Genomic DNA, 21310 nt, shown 5'->3' with positions numbered 1-21310 from the left:
TGTCAAGTCAACTCAACAAAGCCTCTATCCCAAACTAGTTGAGGTCCGCTAAATGAATTCTTTAGGAAAATTTAATGAAAAAGGTGAAAGGAATCTACTCGGCTCAAATTGACTTAAGTCATTCTCATCCTTTTGTTTTTCTTGCAAACAGTCATTTCCATGATAAAAAAACAAACAAACAAAAAGGGGTGGAAATATCATTCTCATCTACAAATAGCAACAAAACCACGTCAATCATCCAACAGTAATATCTCATAGGGAAGTGATATATACACTGCTTTTCCTTCCTTGGGCCATCCCTCTGGGGTATTGTTTGGTTGTTTGCTGGAGTAATTTCCTGGTGCGGAATGCCATTGCCAAAATAAGGGGAAATAAGAGTGTCATTACCAACATAGAGAGAGAGAAGAGTGCTAAATCCCAAAGCTATTAGCAAAAAGCCACCTTTTTTGAAGTAGTTTGGTAGGAGAAAAAAAATCAAAACATACAAACAAACACAACTAGTAAAACACGTCAAAACGCCTAGTAAGCCTACAAAATTGTGCAACCAATGAAACCACTAGTGTATCTATTACTACTCTTTTTACACCGAAAGGGTGTGGGCTGGGGAAGCAAAGGGGGCATAAATATATCATTTCACTATCCAATAATATGTACTTTTTGCGCTGACAAAAAGCATGACTAGGATTAGATGATTGGCATGATTTTTGTGCTATAGGACATCTAAATAAAGGACTATCCCACTATGCTGTAGTGGGGCGCCTGCTGAGGCATTCCTCTAGTGTGATATTATAATGAGTTTAGCTCGCCTTGTTGCCTCCCGGAAAACTGTTGCAGGTTCTCATCTCTGATTTAAGGCCTTTGGGTCTCCATGTAACCAACTATGCCGAAAGGAGATCTGGTACTGGGTTGGAAGAAGGAAATGTACCATATTGGCAAGCTCACATGGGTTCATGATTTACTAATTTAGAAATGAGAGAAAGCTGATGAGCTTGCAGCAGCATCTCTGCATTGCCATGGTGCCTACTTTTAGTGAGATTGTTGGGAGTTGTAGGGTTGCAATCAAAGATGAAGCTCTGGGGAAGAGTTAATTCAAGATGTAGGAGAGTTTGAAGCCAGTCTCTGTATTTTTTAAAGCATCTACTGGCAGTGGCGGAGCCAGGATTTATGCGTTTGAGGGGCAAGCTTATACATGCTTATACATAAGGGGGGCAGGCCTTCAAATTTTAAAGGAGGCTGGACCCACTTGAGTTGGGCTTATTAAGGATTTGGCCCAACTCAACAGGGGCAACTGCCCCCCTTATGCTACATGTAGCTCCGCCCCTGTCTACTGGTGTATTTTTCACCCTGAGGTCGAGTGTTCGATCCCAGCTTACCTATCAAAAAAAATTCTACTGATGCATACTGCCTGGTGAAAATGAGTACTGTTCTAGAAGATTGAACATTCAAATTGCACACTCAGACTAGAAAAAATGCGTAGTTCAATTGAGAACAAAAGTTTTGATGCTACAAATTAGTGCTATTGCGCAGATTGTCCTGACAAACAATATGTCACTAATGACATTATTCTAGCATATTTAAGGCTGACAACCAAAAGCAATTTAACTTAACAAACTACCAAATACTGTGGAAGTGATAACTACTAAAATGACTTTGAATTGCATACCATACAAGCAGATGCCAGCCTCCACTCTATTGCTTTTAGCAGTCTTATTGCAATTCAAATCTCCGTGAGACTTGACTTTAGAATAAAACTTGAGGGATATTAGCCAATGATGCTTGGATCTTCTCATCAGAGTATGACAAATCAACCATATTTCCCTGCAAGTATTTCTCATAAGCGGGCAGGTCAAAATGGCCATGCCCACACATAGCCATGAGAATAACTTTTGGTTCCCCACTTTCTCTACAGTGAAGTGCTTCCCTGATCGTTGCAGCTATGGCATGGGTTGGCTCTGGTGCAGGAATCAGACCCTCAGTTCGGGCAAATTGTATGGCGGCTGCAATAAAATCAAGTAAAAATTACAATGTAACAATGAAACGATTTTTAAATGTACAATTCAAAACCATATGTGAATGCACACTAGTTGAAGCAGTTGTGTCATACCTAGCAATAATAACTGTGCATATTGAATATGGACTACCATTCATGAGTTAATAGCGGCTGTCAAATATAGAACTCAGAGCACTAATTTCGTATTGAGATTTAAGAAAAATGACTGAAATGCCTAGATTTCAAAAAAGCATTTAGCAGTTGCGCATTAATATTTGCGATAATACCAGTGTTTCAGTAATGGTTAAATAAAAACTATAGTTATGAATGCCCTCTCTGATTTCCCTCCTTTTGGTTGATTGATAGTGGCTAAGAATTCTACTTCTTGCACAAGATCATTAGACATGATAATGGTACAGGTCAATTTTTACTCTCCATATTCACATTTTGATGATTATAACATCCAGAACACCCAATAATATAATAATATAAGAATATAATAGGAAAATGTGGGTTAATCTTCGTGGGGCTTGCAGTAAAAGTGTTACACTGTTGGGACGCCTTGTCCCCCTCATTGTAATAAGTATACAGTCATTAGTGAAATTGTTACCTTTCAAAAAATAAAAATAGCACCCAATACGATTCTAGCATAAACATAACTAATTCAGAAAAGTGATTCAGCATCAACTTCAAATCTAGACATGTTTTGTAAATTCCCAAGTATACTCTGTATATTCACTTGAAACATCTAGGTCGTTTTGATGCCACAGAAAGATTGAACCAAGCAGTCATACAAGAGGGTAACAAGATATATCAGTATCAGGAAACAAACACAATTGGTTACCTTGAAAGCATTCTGTCTGAGCTATTGCAACTGCTTCCATGAAACCCAATTCATAGACATGTGAAATCAGTGGTGCCATACCATGATAGCGCAGACCTCCTGCAAAATGAATTGGTCGTTCATTGATTTGAAAACACAAAAACAAAAACAAGCAGAGTAGGAGTAAAATTTATGCTCCAGAAAGGTTACCTGCATGAATGGGGTCTGGAATGAAGTCATGTCCAAGTGTATGCATTTTCATCAATGGTGTCAACCCTGCCGTGTCACCATAGTCATATGCATAGATGCCTTTGGTGAGAGAAGGACATGCTGCGGGCTCCACCGCTCTTATGACTGGGTTGATTTTTCCACGGAGCTTCTCACGAATGAATGGAAATGTAAGCCCCGCAAAATTGGACCCCCCACCGGTACAACCAATGATCACATCAGGGGTCTCACCGACCTCTTCCATCTGTTTTATACACTCCTCACCAATAATCGTCTGGTGCAGCAGTACATGATTCAGAACACTTCCCAGACAGTACTTGGTATCGGCATGTGTAGCCGCAATCTCTACAGCCTCTGAAATTGCTATACCTAAACTACCAGGGGTTGATGGATCCATCTCAAGGATCTTTCGACCAGCCTCGGTTAAGTTAGAGGGGGATGGGTGCACTTTGGCACCCCAAGTTTGCATCATCAATTTCCGATATGGTTTTTGATCATACGAAGCGCGAACTTGCCACACCTACATATAAAATCTAGCTCAGCATTAACCAAGGTTTTAAATGTCGTTTCAAAGGAAATTTCGGCCGAAATCATGTAAATTTTTTACAATTTTTTTGGTTTTTTTTTTAAAAATTTCCACTAAAATGTATTAGTGGAAATCTTTAAAATTTCGGCAGAAATTTTGTAAATAAGGGTGAAAAAAAGGTTTTTTTTTTTAAATGGAAAACAAATACACTACAAACTAAATTTCAGGGAATTTCAGATTTCGGTGAAATTTCGGGGAAATCATGTAACATTTCGATTCAATGTACTTTCGGAGTCGACCCCGTCTGAAAATCCGTCCAAAATTTAAAACCATGGCATTAACTTATCAGTTCCGAAATTTAAAACACGGCATTAACACAACAGGAGAGAGAATGACCTAGCAAAATTTCATAACCACAACTTATCAGTTCTTACTTCGCAATTGAGACCAAATAAGCTGGAAGCAAAGGCTAGTGCACTCCCCCATTGGCCAGCGCCAGTTTCTGTGACTAGATTCCTTATTCCTTGCTGTGCATTATACCAGGCTTGTGGGACTGCAGTGTTGGGTTTGTGTGATCCGGCAGGGCTGTTTCCTTCATATTTGTAGTAGATCCTGGCAGGGGTATCAAGAAGTTTCTCCAGTCTTTTAGCTCTGTTTTCCATTGGCAAATGAGTTCCTTGTTTCCGTGATTATGGATAATTAACTTCCCTGACAGCACACATCATGACAAAAACATGACGATGCCTTGCAAAACAAACCTGATGAGTGGTGTTGGGCGCCAAAGCTTGTAAATGTCAATAACTTCATCTGGGATATCGGTGAATTTATCACCGCTCACCTCTTGCTTGATCAACTCATCAGGAAAAAGGGGAGATAAATCTTCAGGTTTGAGCGGCTTAAGAGACTTTGGATGCAAAGCTGGGGGAGGTTTCACTGGAAGATCCGCGACAATATTATACCATTGTCGAGGAATTTCCTCTGCTTTAAGACCGGGGATGGAACTTGCTCTTGCTCGTATACTACATCCAGAGGAATTCTTCTGATGCATGAGCATCAGCTTCATCTTCGGTGCAAAACTGTAGAACCATTGATCATTGCCTGAAGGAACAAACAGCATACAATATCTAAGGTTGAGTTTTGTTTAATCAAGTGAAGCATGTAGCAGTGGTCTTGCTTGCACACTAGAAAAGTGAACACGAGAAATTGAAAAAGAAAAGATTTCCTGATTTTGGCATTGTATATCGCTCAATTTCGCAAAGGAAAAAATGAAAAACTAGCAAAATCTTGCAAGCATTCAATCCAGCAATGAATTGCAACTCAGCATTAGGCAATGTTTATAAACTTAGGAAACCGATTCATATGAAGAGATTTTTTGAGTTTTGGAATAGTTTTTGGCAAAATTTGCTCACAATTTCATGGTCTTGCTTTTGCACTAGAAAAGTGAACTCAATACATTGGAAAAAAAAGATTTCCTGATTTTGGTACGTGTATCACTCAAATTTGCAATAGAAAAAATAAAAACTAGCAAAATCTTGCAAGCATTCAATCCGCTAATGAATTGCAATCTCAGCATCAGCCAATGCTTAGAAACTTCAGACTCAAATTGGTATTCAACCGATTCATACGACGAACTTTAAAATCCTAAATTAAAAACTCCCAACTTTTAATAAAATACCCTCACTTAAAGCTCCCTACAAAACCTTGTGAATAGTGACGTGAATAGTCTGATGAATAGTGACATGAATAATGTCGTAAATTCTAACATGAATTGTGTTATGGGAGTGCAGTGAGTCATTTTTCATTATAATTCACTTATGTGACTTGAATGAAATATATAAAAAACCTACTATACCCCCATGGCTTAAAAATTATAAATATAGAGGAATGATAGACTGAAGGGTGCCCTTGCAAAAAAACAGTTACAAAAGTGCTCCTATTGGTCCTTGTCCACAAAGTGCATTTATTGCAGCTTTAATTTAACAGATGTCAACGCCATTCCTGTTTTTCCGTGTGCACTTTCTCGAGATGGACCAATGGGGGTGCCCTTTAACTGGTTTTTGTAAGGGCGCCCTTCAATCTATCATTCCTCCATTTAAAATCCTATAACAATAATAAAAAGTTATTTTGCTACTAAAGATGAACCCCATCTGCATCAAAACTTGTCTCACAAACGGCCCCAATTCATCTCTTCTTTCGCTCATGGATTTGATATGGATCATAAACAACAAGCATGTGAGATTCCTTACTCTTTTTTCCAATAAACTTCGTCACTGCTGGTCATTCAGGAACAGCAGGATGTTGCAATGCATCAGATGCCCTCTCTTTCACAGTCTTGGTCTTACCAAATCATAAACCAATTCCTAGTCAAACAAGGAAACTATAAACGAGCTTCCCAGCAGAGTTAGGTAACAACCTATCCCCCAGAAACAAGACATAGGCCAACACTAAAACAATCACCACATCAATCATTGACTCCCTTGAGTTTGCTTGGTTTTTATGTTCGGTGAATTCTTGTTCCTGTACAAGTTTTTGAATATGGTTTGGATGCAGGAAAAAAAATTCTTGGAAAATGAGTTGTGCCACTTGGTGATCACTTTATCCATGGAAATATTTTGTAACTAAGGGTATTTTCGGATGTATGGATTCTATGTTTTCGGAAAAACCTTCCCTCGAAAATGAATTTTTCACTGTTGGGTTTACTCATTACGGAGAATTTTTTTTTCTTGGGTTAAATTTTTTTCCTTTTCTTTGTGTTTTCTTCAATATATTAATATTTCAAAAAAAAAAAAATTATACGAAAAATAGGGAAAACAAAAAACCTTGGAGATTTTTGGCGTTATTTGATGAAATTGAGAATTTTGTTGCAGGTTCGGCTATTGTCTTTAATCACGTTTGGAGGTCGGCAAACGAAAAGGCGGATGGGTTAGCCAAACAGGGAGTTGGGAGGGAGAGTATTCTCTGGTTCGATCATCTTCCCCCGTAATCTTGTTATTTTTATTGTATCTTTTCTTCTTCTTCTCTGTTTCTTCTTTCTTGTTTTTGTTCTCTGGGTTGCCCCTTCTCGGGTGCTCCCTTGTAACTTTTTCTTATTAATGCAAATCGCTATTTCAAAAAAAAAAAAAAAAACCTACTCATACCTGTTATTTTCTTTTCTAAGAAAATGAAATAGCCATATCTCGTAGAACACCCCTATTTGTATATCCCCAGCATGGTCGAGAAAAATAGAAAAAGAGAAAAAATGGAAAATGCTAGAAAAGAGAAAAAAATCCTAGAACGCCCCCATTTCATAATTAAATGACCAAAATACCCCTACCTCATGGAAAATGACCATAACACCCCTATTTCATATAAATTAAAAAAATACCCCTATCCGAAATAACCCTATATCATAGAAAATGACCAAAGAACCCTTATCTAGTAGAAAATTAACCAAATTACCCATACATCATGGAAAATGAGCAAAACACCATTGCACAAAGCTTGAGTATCCTTGGTAAGTTTGTCTATCCACGGTAATTAAAAAAAAGGGGGAATATAGAAAAAATATAAGAAAATTTTAAATGCCATTTTCCACGAGGAGGGCATATTTTGGTTATTTTTATGTGATGAGTTTTTGTAATTTTCTATCTGGTAAGGATATTTGGATCATTTTCGATAAAATATGGGTGTTTTGGTCATTTCCTATGAGATAGTGGTACTTTAGTCATTTTCTATGAGATAGGGGATTTTTGTTATTTTTGATAAGATAGTGGTACACTGCTGGTGGGTGTCCCAAGTAATAAAAGGGGCGGATATATCTCTTCCCAAAAAAGAAAACATAAAAAAAAAAAATTGTAGAAATTAAAAATTCCAGAAAATTGAAGGATATGAACCAAAAAGTAGGAAAAAAATTCAGAGAAAATATATGTTCCAAGAAAAAACTCTCCGCACATCTAACAAACTTGTCCTAAAAAATTATTCCACGTAATATTAATGAAACCCTGGAATAGATATCGAGAATTAGAAAAATCATGAAATCAATACAAGAAATAAAATCAATAATAGGTGCTCTGAAAAGGAAAATTGAATAAATCTCCGCAGATAAAAAAAAAATTGAAGAAGAAGAAGAAGAAGAAAACGTACAGTCTCTTTTGTCCATCCTCTTCCAACAAATTTGAGAAGAAACTGAGGCCATAAGCAATCTCTCCATTGAAATCTCTCTCACTTCGATTTAGGGTTTCTGAGATTTATTTTTGCAGTCAACTTGTGAGATTTGATTTGGATATGTATTGTATTGAGTTGAAAAAGAAACAATAGCCTACAGACAGTTGCGAAGTAGTAAATTCAATGTCCTAACACGCAGACACGTGCCAGTTTCGGGATATGTACTTTTGTGTTTAAACCTTAAGTTCGCATACCTAACCCAAAAAGAGAAAGTATCTTATTTCTCTTGTTTTATTGCTTTTTGGTTGATATGCCAAAATAGTAAGGGTTGCTTTTAGGTTTCTTAGAAAACCTAAGTATAAATGTGAAGACTCTCTTAGGTGGCTAGAGAAAAGATAGTGAAAAAGAGAGGAGAGGGAAAAAGAAAAAGAGAAAGTGGGCTTTTCTTCTTCGGTTTTCTTCTTTGGTTTTTCTCTTGGGCTCTGTTCACTTGCCTTCTTGGGAAAGAAAAGGAGAAGAAAGTAAGCCCAAATTTCTCGTGATTGGATATGATTTGACATTTTCCGCCGTTCACTCGTTTTCTCGGGAAAGCAGAATTACACAGGTGGAAAATATAAATAATGACGTGGAAAACCAACTTTCTTGCACTTTCCCTCTAAATTTTCTCACCAAAAGGATGAGAAAATCACTTTCCTGAGAAAACCACTTTGCCTGCATACTTTCTTTTCCTTTCTCGGCCAAGTGAATAACAGAATTTTCTCACAGTTTCTTTTCCTTTCTTTTCCAGTTTTCCACGTCAGATTCTTTTCCTTTATTTTACTGCAGCTAGAAAACAAGTAAACAGAGCTGGGTTTTCTCCTGTACGGTCATGGTTTGGGAGCAAGAAAAGGGTTGCAGGTTTTGGGTTTTGGATTAAATCTATTGTAATCCTTGTATATCGTTTTCTCATAGTGGAAGATCGTGTTTCTCGCTCGTGGAGTAGGCTTAGCCAACACGTAAAATCTCGGTGTTCACCTTGTGGCTTGCTTGGTTTATTTTACTTTTCCGTCGGTCGGATTGATTTGCCCAGCGGATTTTCTAAATAAAAATAGATATAAAAAAATAAAATTAGTACAACAAATAATATAAAAATGTATCATAATTTATTCTGACTATATGCACAATAATTACACACATTGCGTCATTTTCTATGGCCCCACAAATTAGTCATGTGGTTTACTATCCATTCATCAATCGCCAAATTTTAATCGCTTTTTATAGACTTTGAGTGGTTGGTTTGATTTTGTTAATGTTAACTTCTTAAGGGTAAGGGTATCCAATATCAATTCACTAAATAATATTTACAGGTGGTATAAATAAGCTTTGTCGTTCCTAATTTTTAAAATAGTATCCAACTAGTCATTATGAATCATGCATGTTTTTTAAAAGTTAGGTTTTCAAAAACTAATAATTTTCAAAGCATCACTAATGCTAACTTTATTAATTACCATTTTTAAATTTTATTAAAAGACATGTTTAGTACTAACTTAAAATAAACAAAGTAATAACTCAGACATGTTTTCGCAATATTATTTTGTACACAAGTGAAAAAATGTCATGCTCTAACACTAAGAGAGAGAGGGAGAGATGATTTTATGAGGGCACGGAAGGCCCGTGAAAATTAGGAAAAAATGTACATAATTTGAAGTACCGAATTTTTTTTGCTGCATTTTAGGAAATTTCCCATGCTATTCCAGTTGTGGTCTCTTATGGCCATGTTTGGCCACCATGAAAAAATATATTCCATGGAATATTTGTGGGGCCAGCTGTGAGGACAGGGTGGGAGACCGAGTTTTGAGGGTGGAGTGAGGACTAAGGAGAGCATGAAAAATCCCAAAAATCCCAAAAACCAGGAAAACAAAAAACTAATTTTAGATTGTAAGTTTCTTTCCACTGGTTTAGGGGTTTTTATGCCCTCCTCTGACCCCGCAATGGCGGGAGCCACGTGCACTGGGCCGCCCTAGTTTAGGGATTTTTTATGCCCCACCCACCCATCCACACACACAATTGGGCACACGAATATTCCATGAAATGACTTTCCATAGTTACCAAACATTGGCCTAAGTCGCACCCCCTCCCTCAGCTCCTCTTTTACAATTGGGCACACAAATATTCTATGGAACAGGAGTTTCATGGTTGCCAATCATGCCCTAAACATCAGCTCTTCCGTTTTTTATTTATTTAGGGTCATGAAAACAAGACTTCTCTGCTGAAAAAAGATGGATAGTAGACCTATAAATACAACCTGATCCCTTCGGTCACGAAAACAAGACCTTTGCTTTACAACTCTTAGACTTTAAAACCCATTCGGCAAAAATAAAGGTATACTTTGTAGTATGGCGTTCATCCCAATCAGTACGAAGAACACTTGCCCCCGTCTTACCGCGGCTGCTGGCACGGAGTTAGCCGTAGCTATTAGGCATCCATCAAGGCAACGACAACTGGATCAAAGCGATCATCGGTGCTTCCTGTATCGATTCTTTTGCCCCGCACTTGTCTTCCTTATCATTTGTCTCGGAACTTACCCAATTGAATGGAAGAGATTTCATCTTCTGGAATGACAACTGAATCAAAGCGATCATTGGTGCTCCCTGTATCGATTATTTTGCCCCGCGCCCGGTTGAATAAAAAGGGTTTGGTTCAAGTTCCACTCGTCTTCCTTATCATTTGTCTAGGAATCAATGGAAGAGATTTCATCTTCTGGAAGAGGACTTCCTAGAATTGCGGAGTAAGTATCAGTGTAGTAACAATACAATAAAAATAGGTAACCAGAAGGATAGAATATAGAGTTGTGTTAACTAGTAATGCATACCTAGCGAAGAAGATCAAACTCTGGTCTGTTTCCACTAGAGAAAATTGTCAAGAAATCTGAAACAATCTAACAGAGTCATCAAAGTAGCTAATTTTATTATATAAAGCAAACCTCATTAATGAGATCACTTCATTTTAGTAAGTATCTCCATAATTGTCATCTTTGCTCTCTAAGTTACAATACCACCTGCTAGGTATATTTACACTAATTTTCCAGTTTTCCATATTTCAATTATAAAAATCCATAGCAGGTAGCTATAGGCTTTATGGATCCACTTGCCTTGAACCCTATAGCATAAATTCCTATCTTTCTGTAAATAGTATTCCGTTCCCTATCCTTATCCCACCACTCTCTCTCTGGTCCCCCTTAGACAAAAGAGATAGATGTGATAGATGTGAGAGCATAGTACTCCGACGGTGTTGGACAAACGGAGGAAACTAAAATTATCTTTTTTGTTACAATTATAGTATTGTCCAAATCAAGGCGGTCGCTATAGGATTCGGAAGTAATCCCTTGAGGACTCAAATCATGCAGTAAACACCCATATTTCTGGCAATATTAATAAAATTTTCATTTTATTCTTTTAAATTCAAAATAGGGTTAAGTTTAATTGTAATAAAGGCCAAGAAGTTAAGATTTTGCTAAAGTTTTTTAAAACTGCCAAGTCAAGTCAAGAGACTGGGTTTACTCGGACATGAGGGGTGCTTAACACCTTCCTCGAATGTAACCATATCCCCTACTCAGATCTTTATCAAAGACCATGCTTAAAAAACAGAGTAAATTGCAGGTTCTAGGGCCTAACCTAGATGACAACTCTAAGATTCTCTCTTCAGTGAAATTCAGACCCCGATCTCAAGTTCACAGAAGACGGAGACACACGAACGAACACTCCCCCACAACACCACAGGTGCACGGCAGCCCATGAGACGTGTAGGCCGAGAACGAGCTCCATAGTGTGCCCCTTGCAACCTTTAAAGATACCAGGATAGGGATGGAACCAGAAAAAAGATCGGCGTGCAACCCTGGTCTGGTTGAGTCCAACCCTAGCTAGCATTCCCTCGACCCCAACCGGATCCAGTGGGAACTTCAGGTCGAGGAGGGTCAACTCTAATCCAGCCCCCTTATGAATTGCTAAACCCTAATCCGACCCATCTAACCACTCTTTTTCAAATTAGGTCGGGTTGTATTCGGATTAGTCTAAGGCAAAAATAGAATGAGTTCAGAAAAAGTATAACTATGATTTTGAAAATCACAATTAAATGAGGTTGGTTTTTAGCATCTTTAACCCAGCCCAGCCTGAGCCAAAATCGAGTTCAACCCGTAGGTTCGGGCTGGCTTTTTACATCCTTAACCCAATCCAATGTGCATTTGGTTATCTTTGCGGAGTGATTTTGGAGAAGAGTTCATGGCTTTTGCTCGTCCCTGCTATATGATATCTGACTATAGACGTTTTTCAAATGAACAAGACAGTGTTTGAATCACCATATTGCTCACAATTAACTTTCAATTTAATTCTTTCATATGAGATAAATTGAATTCATAAGAACGTCACGAGATTATGACTCTATCCCTGCAATATGATTGGTACGAAATAGACAGTTTAGACAAGTTATACAGTTACCACCTACGATATGTGATTACTAAAACACTGGAAATCAAACGCTCCTTAAGTTTACCCTACTTCGTAACAACTGAAATTAATTCAGAGGTAAATCAGTACAAAGTAAGTAGATTACTCTGAAATAAGTTACACCAGACCCGAAGGAAAATGATTTTGGGAAGCAAAAGGACCCATGAGGAGCACGTTCTCCGTGGGATGGCCAATTCGCTTAGTTGAGTATATTCTCAGCATAATTTACGAGAAGAATAATGCTTTAGGACGCGACCTCATTTTAACATATATGGTGATGGTGTGCCAGCTATAGTAGAATGGGTCCCATCTTTGACTGATCTAGTCCATTCATCTGAGAAGCCTCACTTCAGATCTTATAGACACAAAAATCAAGCCAATCAAGTAGTCTTGGTATTAACATCAAATAATCTTTATTTTTTTTTGTGAGGAGTGCCGTTATCAAGAAGAGGCATAATCTCCAATAACAAAAACAACTACCACCAACCTGGCCAGCTACAAATAAATAAAGAACAGTGATAAATTCACCCCCTTCTACGATGAATTCACCCTGTATTTTTCAAAATGGACTGTACAGCCCACACCATAACACGATCCAAACCGTCCATTTGTTGGGCCACAACGTAAACAGGCCGTGCCCTAAAAATTATTACCATAGGATGATTCTAACCCTCAGATCTAAAGAGAAATGCACATTATAGAAACTTTATAGATCAGATGGTTGTCTTCACCCTATGGAAATGATTTTTGAGGCACAACCTATTCACGCTGTGGCCCATCAAATGGACAGTTTGGATCATTATGGTGCGGGCTGTACCATCCATTTTGAAAAATAAGGGGTGGATTCATCCTAGAAGGGGGTTAATTTACCACCACCATAAATAAAAAACCCCACGTGCTTCCCTCCTTAACACCTACTCTCTCTCTCTCCGTCTTTATCACACCAACCACCAAAAAAAGAAAGAAAGAAAGCCGTTTGAAGACATCCCTTCCAACCTTTCTCTGCTTTCATCGCCCCTCGGCGGATTTCTCTAAGAAACCCTTCACCTATTTAAAATCCTAGATTTTTTCTCTTCATTCTCCAGAAAAAAACAATGGCTCTAACTCCCATCTCCTCTACCAACCCTAATCTCTTCCAAAAACCCTTCTTTTCTTCCAAAATTCCATCTCTATCCTCTTCCCTTCCATCAAAAAAATCCCGTCCTCTAACCATCCGGAGTTCTATAGCCATCGCACCTTCCACGGAAACAAAATCTGCTAAAGGATTTTCAGTCAAATCGGTGAAGTCGAGACAGATCATCGATAGCAGGGGGAATCCAACGGTCGAGGTTGATCTTGTTACTGATGATCTCTACCGTTCGGCTGTGCCAAGTGGCGCGTCGACTGGGATATATGAAGCTTTGGAGCTTAGAGATGGGGATAAGAGCGTTTATGGCGGGAAAGGAGTTCTTCAGGCTGTTAAGAACATTAATGAGGTTTTGGGTCCTAGGTTGATTGGCCTCGATGTTAGGTAAAATTCCAAGTTTAGTTTTTTTCTTACTCTGAGTTGATGATTTTGTTCATGTAATGTGGTTTTGCGATTTCCATGATTTCGTGTATTCATTTACATTGCTCCTTTTGTTTTAATTTATTGGGTAGGAGATTTGATGACTGAATTGCTAGTTAGTTTTAATCAATTGAAAAACAGAGCTGTATGTGGAATGAAAAATTGTGAATTTGCTCTTCTTCTTTTGGAGTAATGCAAGGGGCAATTAGTGTTTTGGACAATGGATATTGAAGGGCATGGTATAAACTTAGGGTATTATTTAAGCTTTTTGTGCTCTCAAGGATTTGTTTGATTTACATTGTCATTAGCTGATCCAAACTTCAAATACAGTTTATACCCTGAAGCCGGTTATCTAACCACATCCCAAGTTAATTCTTGGGAATAATGTATAGCTCATCTAAACCACATTCCAAGTGTAATTCTAGTGAATAATGTACAGCTCAACTAAACCACATATTAAGTGTAATTCTAGTGAAGAATATCTAGCTTTGTGGACAAGGTTTCAGCCATTGTGTAAAATACTATCGAGCTAAGTCCAACTCCCGAGTTCGAATTAGTATGGTTATGATCCGAGGCTTGAACCAAGCTCAGATAGACCTTAATTTGAGTTTGACTAGATCAAATTGCTTGCTTTTATTACGTTATAGGGTGTTCCACCTACATGGCTTAGTATGATGTGTACTGTTCATCCAGCGGGCATAACCCAACTGTCTGACCGGTAGTCTCCAAATGTAATATGTTTCTGCAATTCTATTAGTATCCAATATTTCAATAGAAATGTTTATCAAATAGATTGCATGACTAAATATTTAGGAGGAAATTTTCTTATGATATGATAGTATGAAAATGTAATTACGAAATAATTTAATTGATGGTCAGTATTGTAAGCCGTTGAATAATTTAATTGATGGTCAGTATTCTCAGTTTATGTTCATCTGAGCTGAGTAATAACCAAGCAACAAGTCAAACTTGATAGGATCCAGCTTCTGAACCATGAAATTCCTATTCATAGGACAAAATTATACAGGAAATACACTTATTTCTGAGTGGAAGAACATTGCTTAAAAAATTAACTAAAAACTAATCAAATTTCAACAGGATCCCCAATTAGGTATTGACGCTTGAGACAGATTCAGGCTCGTAAACCTTACTGTGATATTGCTTCCTCAAATGAACATGGTGCTGCAAGATGGACAAGTGAATCATAAAATTTCTATACTGAATACTGAGGGAAAAAATGAGTTTTAGAACAAGAGCATTATTGGGGCCTGGGAATGCAAGGACATGGTGAATCAACAAAATGAAGCGACATTGTGATTGTGGATATATGGCATGGGATGGTGACGAGGTTGAAAAGTAATTAGTCTACTCAACAAAGAGGATGCGCCGGAACATGCTTAGCCCATGTTGGCATTGCCTAGCCAAGAAGCATCTCCTGCAAGAGCATCTTTAGTAATTCATGTGCTGTATACTCAGTAGCAATTTTGACTAACTGGGTTAACAAAAAAAATCTTTGGTTATTAATGGGGCTAGAAAAGAAAAAAATGGATGTCCCTAAGAACAATGACAAAAGTTTGGGTCATTACATAAACTAATAAAGTCATTGAAGCCTGATCTTTTTAGCTGTCTTTTCCGTGATAGAGTACCACAAGGCATTCTGTTTGTACTATATATACACTGCTGTACCCAAACGGGCAATCCATGCAAACAACAACAGTGGAGGACCCACACCTTAATTTCTTCAACCAACCGCTATTCTCAGCCCTCTAATATTCTGGTTGTCATATTTTTTTTTATAAATTTGATTTATATTCACTGCTTTTGTGCACTAAAACCGAGTTGGTTTTGTGAACAGCTTGAGTTTTGTATCTGTAGAATATAAAGCCCTAACATATACCTTTTTACTTTCCAATCAGGAACCAAGCTGATGTCGATGCCATCATGCTAGAGTTTGATGGAACTCCAAATAAGTCAAAATTTGGGGCTAATGCTATTCTCGGAGTATCATTAAGTGTATGTAGGGCTGGTGCTGGAGCAAAGGGAGTGCCTCTGTACAAGCACATTCAGGAATTGGCTGGGACAAAGGAGCTTGTTATGCCAGTTCCTGCATTCAATGTGATAAATGGAGGCAGCCATGCTGGCAATAATCTAGCAATGCAAGAATTTATGATATTACCAGTAGGTGCTACGTCATTCGCGGAGGCTCTGCGCATGGGTAGTGAAGGTTAGCATGCCTTTCTTGTTTTCATTTTAAATTCTGAAGGCTCAATAACCCATAGTTAGAGAACATCAATTTCTGCAATCCAGAATACAATATTGCTTTCTTTTTTCTAGTGCTGTTTAAAATTATGTATAGCACAAGGAATTTTCGTTGTAGTTTCCACTTTTCTACTCTATATCCTAGCTACTTTAATATGGTGCTCATTTGCTCAGAAGGGCATATATGTTGCCATTATCTACTACATTGGTAGAGCTTTCCATATGATTTGACTGAACAAGCTATTGTTTTTGTAGAGCCGGTGTAATAAATCTGTAGTGTGCCAAGCTTGTGTCCATGCCAATCCATGATCAGTGATGACAAAACTGGAATAACTTGTGTAAGTTTTATATGTGGAACAGTATACCATATCCTAAAGGGCATCATCAAGGCAAAATATGGGCAAGATGCATGCAATGTGGGAGATGAAGGAGGCTTTGCACCTAATGTTCAGGATAACAGGGAAGGACTGGTTTTGCTTATTGATGCTATTGAAAAGGCTGGTTACACCGGCAAGGTAGCAATGGAACAATTTTATTTCTATTTCCATTGCGGTATTACATTTCATTCCGGCATGAATAACCTCAATATGGGTTCTGCAGATTAAGATAGGGATGGATGTTGCAGCTTCAGAGTTCCTCACAAAAGATGGGAGCTATGACCTGGATTTCAAGAAGCAGCCCAATGATGGTGCTCACGTGCACACGGCTCACGGCCTTGGTGAACTGTACAAAGAGTTTGTAAGAGATTTTCCAATTGTGTCAATAGAAGATCCCTTCGACCAAGATGACTGGAGCTCTTGGGCATCATTGCAGTCATCAGTTGATATTCAAATAGTAGGAGATGACTTATTAGTCACAAATCCAATAAGGATAGCTGAGGCTATTCAAAAGAAGGCTTGCAATGGTTTGCTATTAAAGGCAAGTGATCTGGCATCTGTTGTGCTTTGTCCCTAAGAACATTATCTTTATCACTCTGAATGTTAACTATGGTTTATTACCTACTTTATTCTCTTTTTAGCTTGATATTTTGACATACACCGTTTTTCGCTCCTAAATATTTTTCAGCTCGTTGTGTTAGCCTGTATGGTTATCTAGAGAAATTGATCTTTTCATTTTTTACCATTATTCATGCTGAAAACCAGAAAACCTGCACTGGCATGGAAATCTGGGACCATTCTGCAAAGAACTTGGCTGATGTGCATCAGAAACCAATGAGCATTTTATATGCTTCTTGGTTCAATTAAAGTAGTAGAAATTCTCCACCATCACCATCACGCCACCCCCCAACCCAAATGTTTTTATTTTGAACATTGATAATTTACATTCTAGAGGACTATCACACGTAGGACTATGAGTAGGAAATTTCCCTCCATAAATGAGTAGTTAATTGTCATTCTATCACATTGTCAGCTAATAATTATGTGAGTTTGGCTATGCATGTACGGGCGCTAACACATGTATTGTTCAAAGGAAGGCCTTGATTACTCATATCATGGTATTCATGAGACTCGAATTTTTTTTAAATGCATAATGTTATGATCATATTTTTTTTTTTGAAAGATAATGTTATGATCATATAAATGGCCAAAATTACTCCCTTCAATCCAAGGAAATACATGATCCGATTATTCAGCAATAACCATTATATTTTAGCTCTGGGTTATTTGTCCTCTCTCATCATAGAGCAAGACCACTTTGATGGTGAGCCAATCTCACGACATGTGTCCTTTTGCAGGTTAACCAGATCGGCACAGTTACTGAATCCATACAAGCAGCTCTTGACTCAAAAGCTGCAGGATGGGGTGTGATGGTAAGCCATCGTAGTGGTGAGACGGAGGATAATTTTATTGCAGATCTCTCTGTTGGCCTGGCAAGCGGACAGGTATTATCCTTGAGACTTCTTAATTTCTGAAGTTATTTTCTGTCTCTTTGTTGATATTATTGAGTTTTAAACTCTGTTTTTCTTTGGTCCACAGATCAAAACAGGAGCTCCCTGCCGTAGTGAGCGGTTGGCAAAGTATAATCAGGTGCTGAAAGCCTCTACTTTTCTGTTGTAGTTGTTAAGAAAATCTGAAACCATTTTTGGTTGTCTAAAACTTGAAATATTTCTGACAAGTACAAATGGATGCCTATCTCTTTTCTGAAGATGGCCAAAGAATTCAACATTTAAGAAAAAAAAATGAACTGGCAAAATAATAATTAAATAAATGAGCAAATGAGTATTCAATTGAGTAGTCATGGTCTCACTCTTTGATTATAATTGATGCTCCTCTTGTCCACCCTGTTGCTAGTTTTCCCATTGATCGTTAAAGTAAGTATCCCAGCATCTGTTACATTCACTTATGATTTATGAATACGTGGAAACTTTAGGGGGCGTTTGGATAAGCGGATTTTAGAATCTTTGATTTCCTCAAAATTGTAGATGGGAAACGAGAGAAAAAGGAGACAGCCTTCGTTTTCTGATTTCTCGCCCTTCTTTCCGACAGCAAGAGAGCAGGAGATCATCCCACGTTTCTAGGTTTTAGAAATCTCAGGATGGCGGAGAGATTTCTAAAACCTGGATTTCTTACTCAAAATCCAAGAAACGCTGTCAGGACAGCATACAAGAGGGCGAGCCTTGGCGCAACGGTAAGGTTGCTCCATTGTGACCTGGTGGTCACGGGTACGAGTCACGGAAAATGCCTCTCTGCAAAGCAGGGTTAAGGCTGCGTACATTTAGCCCTCCCTGACCCCGCAATGGCGGGAGCCTCATGCACTGGGCTGCCCTTTTTCTTTTTTCTGTCAGGACAGCATACAGCCTGGATTATAAATCCGCGTGTCCAAACGGCCCCTTGGATTCGTTGATTTTAGAATCTTGGATTTCCTCAAAATCCTGTATGGGAGACAAGAGAAGGAGACCGTCTGTCGTTTTCTGATTTCTCGCCCTTCCTTCCTTCGAGCAAGAGAGTATGAGATCTTCCCCTGTTTCCAGGTTTCAGAAATCTCAAGATGGGGAGATCTCTAAAACCTGGTTTTCTTACTTAAACCCCTCATCTGCAACCTACTTCCCCCACATCTGCAACCTACTTCCATTGTAAAATCCAGAATTTTACACAGCTTTCAAACTAAAACCTGGATTCTAAAATCCACTTATCGAAACAGCCCCTTATTATTTTCAAAACCTCTTTGGCTGTTAAAAATCTGGATTGTTTCACTCTGAAGTAGCAGTCAGCAGTTTCACCATCTCTGCAAAAAAAGTTGGTAGTTGGTTATTCGCTGAAATGGTAGTTACATACAAATTGTTACTGTTTGTTTGCACATTGCCATAAGCTTACTGTTTTCATTTTATAATATGCTTCCAGCTTCTGCGTATCGAAGAGGATCTCGGAAATGTACGCTATGCTGGCGAAGCTTTCAGATCACCATAGCAAGAGTAAATTTGGCAATTTTTTCTGGGCATGAGGTACTGTAGCAACACATCTGAGTTATGAGTTATAGTAGGCCTAGCAAATAACAAGAGAGTCTTTTGTAGAACTGATCAGCTTAGATGCATTCAGGAGGGCATCTGTTGATCTGCAGAATGTTAGCAATTATGTTATTTCTTGTGGAAATAATTGCCCATCATTCAATAGGAAATGTGGCATTGTTGTGCACTGCTTTTGTAGTTCCGGATTTTTATGAATTTTCTCTATCAGATCAGAAATGTATTAAAGTGTATTTTGCACTGTTGGATTGGTTTGGCTTTTCCATTCTGGTTGGTCTTATAGTTTTAATATTTTAAGACTGGTCAACTTTGTTTCATGCTACTCACAGCAAGAATATGAAAACTGAAGCATTTGAGTTGGATATTTTTGGGTCTCTTGATGGAATTCCGTATCCACCTTATTATTCTTTATGATGAGTGTCTACTAGGTATGTGAACACTTCAGTAAACTACCTATTCCTGAAGTTCTCATTTGTTAGATTGTGTACTTTTGGTTCCGGACAATACATGGGGTCTTTCCCAGGAGCAATGGATTATCAAATTTCTCCCGAAGAACCTAAAAAAGTCCCACCTTACCTCTTCTTGGATCTCCTTCACTGAAGTCTATGAATCCCAGTAATCCAAAGGTTGATTGGTTCTTTTGAAAAACTTTTCTTGATTGCTCATGGAGTTTAAAATAAAATAAGGGATAAACTTGTCTAATTCTTGAATGACATCACTTGGAGTTCTTGGGCTCTAAATTAATCTACAGATTCTCTCTGTATTGAGATATTTCCAAATCACAATTCTCTGAGCACTGGTTTTGTTATCAATTCTCTGGCCTCTGAATTCATTTCTTGTTGTCATATGTACCCCCATACAAATTTCACAAAACACTAGGCGGAAGATTAAAGAAAAAACCAGTGTGTGTTTTGTTGACACCGAGTCTTGCAAAGCATGCTTGCGTTGTCTTCAATATGATATAGGACTCTGGTATTACCTCTAAACATATTGGAGTTGTACTGCCTTCAAGTTCTTCACAAGCATAACTCTATATGGCATTGATGCAACAGGAAAAAAAATCTCAATCTCATGGCCATTTCTTGCATTGGCAAGAACTTGAGGTTTATAGGATCATCTTTTTCTTCGTAACTTGCTTTATTAGGAAGCCAACCTAGCAATCAATGGAAAAGTCCAGCCGAACCTTGTTTTTCTATTCCATGATATTTGGAGTGAGAAATAGAAGTCTTTGAGGTTAGTGCCCTTTGATTTGATTCAAAATTATGTTGAATTTTGATTCCAATAATAAATTTTGGGCTTACAATCGGTTCTCAAAATCGAAAACCAACATGGCCTTAGAAAATGTTGAGGATGTAAGGGTGTATTTGAAATACGACATAATTATAAGGGATTTGCTAGCCACCTTCGCAGAAGCTACTTCGCGCCCCATTCTCTGCAAGTGATGACAGCCATGCCAGATGAATTAAATGAATAAAGCAAAAGTCAACAGATGCGTCTGTCATCACTTGCAGAGCGCGAAGTAGCTTCTGCGAAGGTGGCTATCAAATCCCTAATTATAATTAACTTTAGTTTTGATGGAACTCAAACTCTCTAATCTCAAACTTTAATTTGACTAAGAAACCGTGATTGTTTAACAACAAAGCCATCTCGAGTTCAGTTATTATATAGATTAGAATTCAAAAACCTTAGAATTCTCTCTCATTTTCTTATTTCCTAGCCCTGAGCTTTGATCTTGTGCCTCCCTCTAAACTCGGGCTCTTGATCTTCATTTGACCTGAGATCTAACAGGGTAGTGCTATAACAACCATAAGGTGCAAGTGCAAAACTCCTTATATGTGCCAATTGCCTTCT

At 38.1% G+C, this 21310-nt stretch overlaps 2 protein-coding genes across 2 annotated transcripts; one reads left to right on the top strand and one right to left on the bottom strand.

Moving 5' to 3' along the window:
- Positions 1–1461: 1461 nt before the first annotated feature.
- TSBTYPE2 (tryptophan synthase beta type 2) lies at positions 1462–7890 on the bottom strand. Its single transcript, XM_077380541.1, has 6 exons — positions 7690–7890; positions 4326–4665; positions 4002–4218; positions 3024–3561; positions 2835–2933; positions 1462–1997 (listed from the first exon to the last, which is right to left on the bottom strand). Exons 1-6 carry the CDS (start codon positions 7754–7756, stop codon positions 1741–1743), a joined length of 1518 nt encoding a protein of 505 aa, XP_077236656.1. The 5' UTR covers positions 7757–7890; the 3' UTR covers positions 1462–1740.
- A 5229-nt stretch (positions 7891–13119) lies between these two features.
- On the top strand, positions 13120–19709 carry ENO1 (enolase 1). Its single transcript, XM_077381608.1, has 7 exons — positions 13120–13701; positions 15654–15961; positions 16357–16511; positions 16597–16914; positions 17732–17878; positions 17973–18023; positions 19338–19709. The coding sequence occupies exons 1-7, from the start codon at positions 13286–13288 to the stop codon at positions 19401–19403; spliced, it is 1461 nt and encodes a 486-aa protein (XP_077237723.1). The 5' UTR covers positions 13120–13285; the 3' UTR covers positions 19404–19709.
- Positions 19710–21310: the final 1601 nt, after the last annotated feature.

The sequence above is a fragment of the Tasmannia lanceolata genome, unplaced genomic scaffold (assembly GCF_043159265.1).
Source record: "Tasmannia lanceolata isolate RefF3 unplaced genomic scaffold, GAP_Taslan_0.1 ptg000006l, whole genome shotgun sequence".
Taxonomy (NCBI): domain Eukaryota; kingdom Viridiplantae; phylum Streptophyta; class Magnoliopsida; order Canellales; family Winteraceae; genus Tasmannia; species Tasmannia lanceolata.
Note: the sequence above shows the minus strand (reverse complement) of the source record. Positions and strands in the feature narration are given on the sequence as shown.

Bases quoted from the DNA above. Each gene is read 5' to 3' on its own strand.
- TSBTYPE2 (XM_077380541.1), bottom strand. From the start codon at position 7,756: ATGGAGAGATTGCTTATGGCCTCAGTTTCTTCTCAAATTTGTTGGAAG. The intron at 2,934-3,023 runs GTAACCTTTCTG...TTCATTTTGCAG, and splicing joins TCCAGACCCCATTCATGCAG to GAGGTCTGCGCTATCATGGT. The intron at 1,998-2,834 runs GTAACCAATTGT...ATTTTATTGCAG, and splicing joins TCAGACAGAATGCTTTCAAG to CCGCCATACAATTTGCCCGA.
- ENO1 (XM_077381608.1), top strand. From the start codon at position 13,286: ATGGCTCTAACTCCCATCTCCTCTACCAACCCTAATCTCTTCCAAAAA. The intron at 16,512-16,596 runs GTAGCAATGGAA...TGGGTTCTGCAG, and splicing joins AGGCTGGTTACACCGGCAAG to ATTAAGATAGGGATGGATGT. The intron at 18,024-19,337 runs GTGCTGAAAGCC...ATATGCTTCCAG, and splicing joins GGTTGGCAAAGTATAATCAG to CTTCTGCGTATCGAAGAGGA.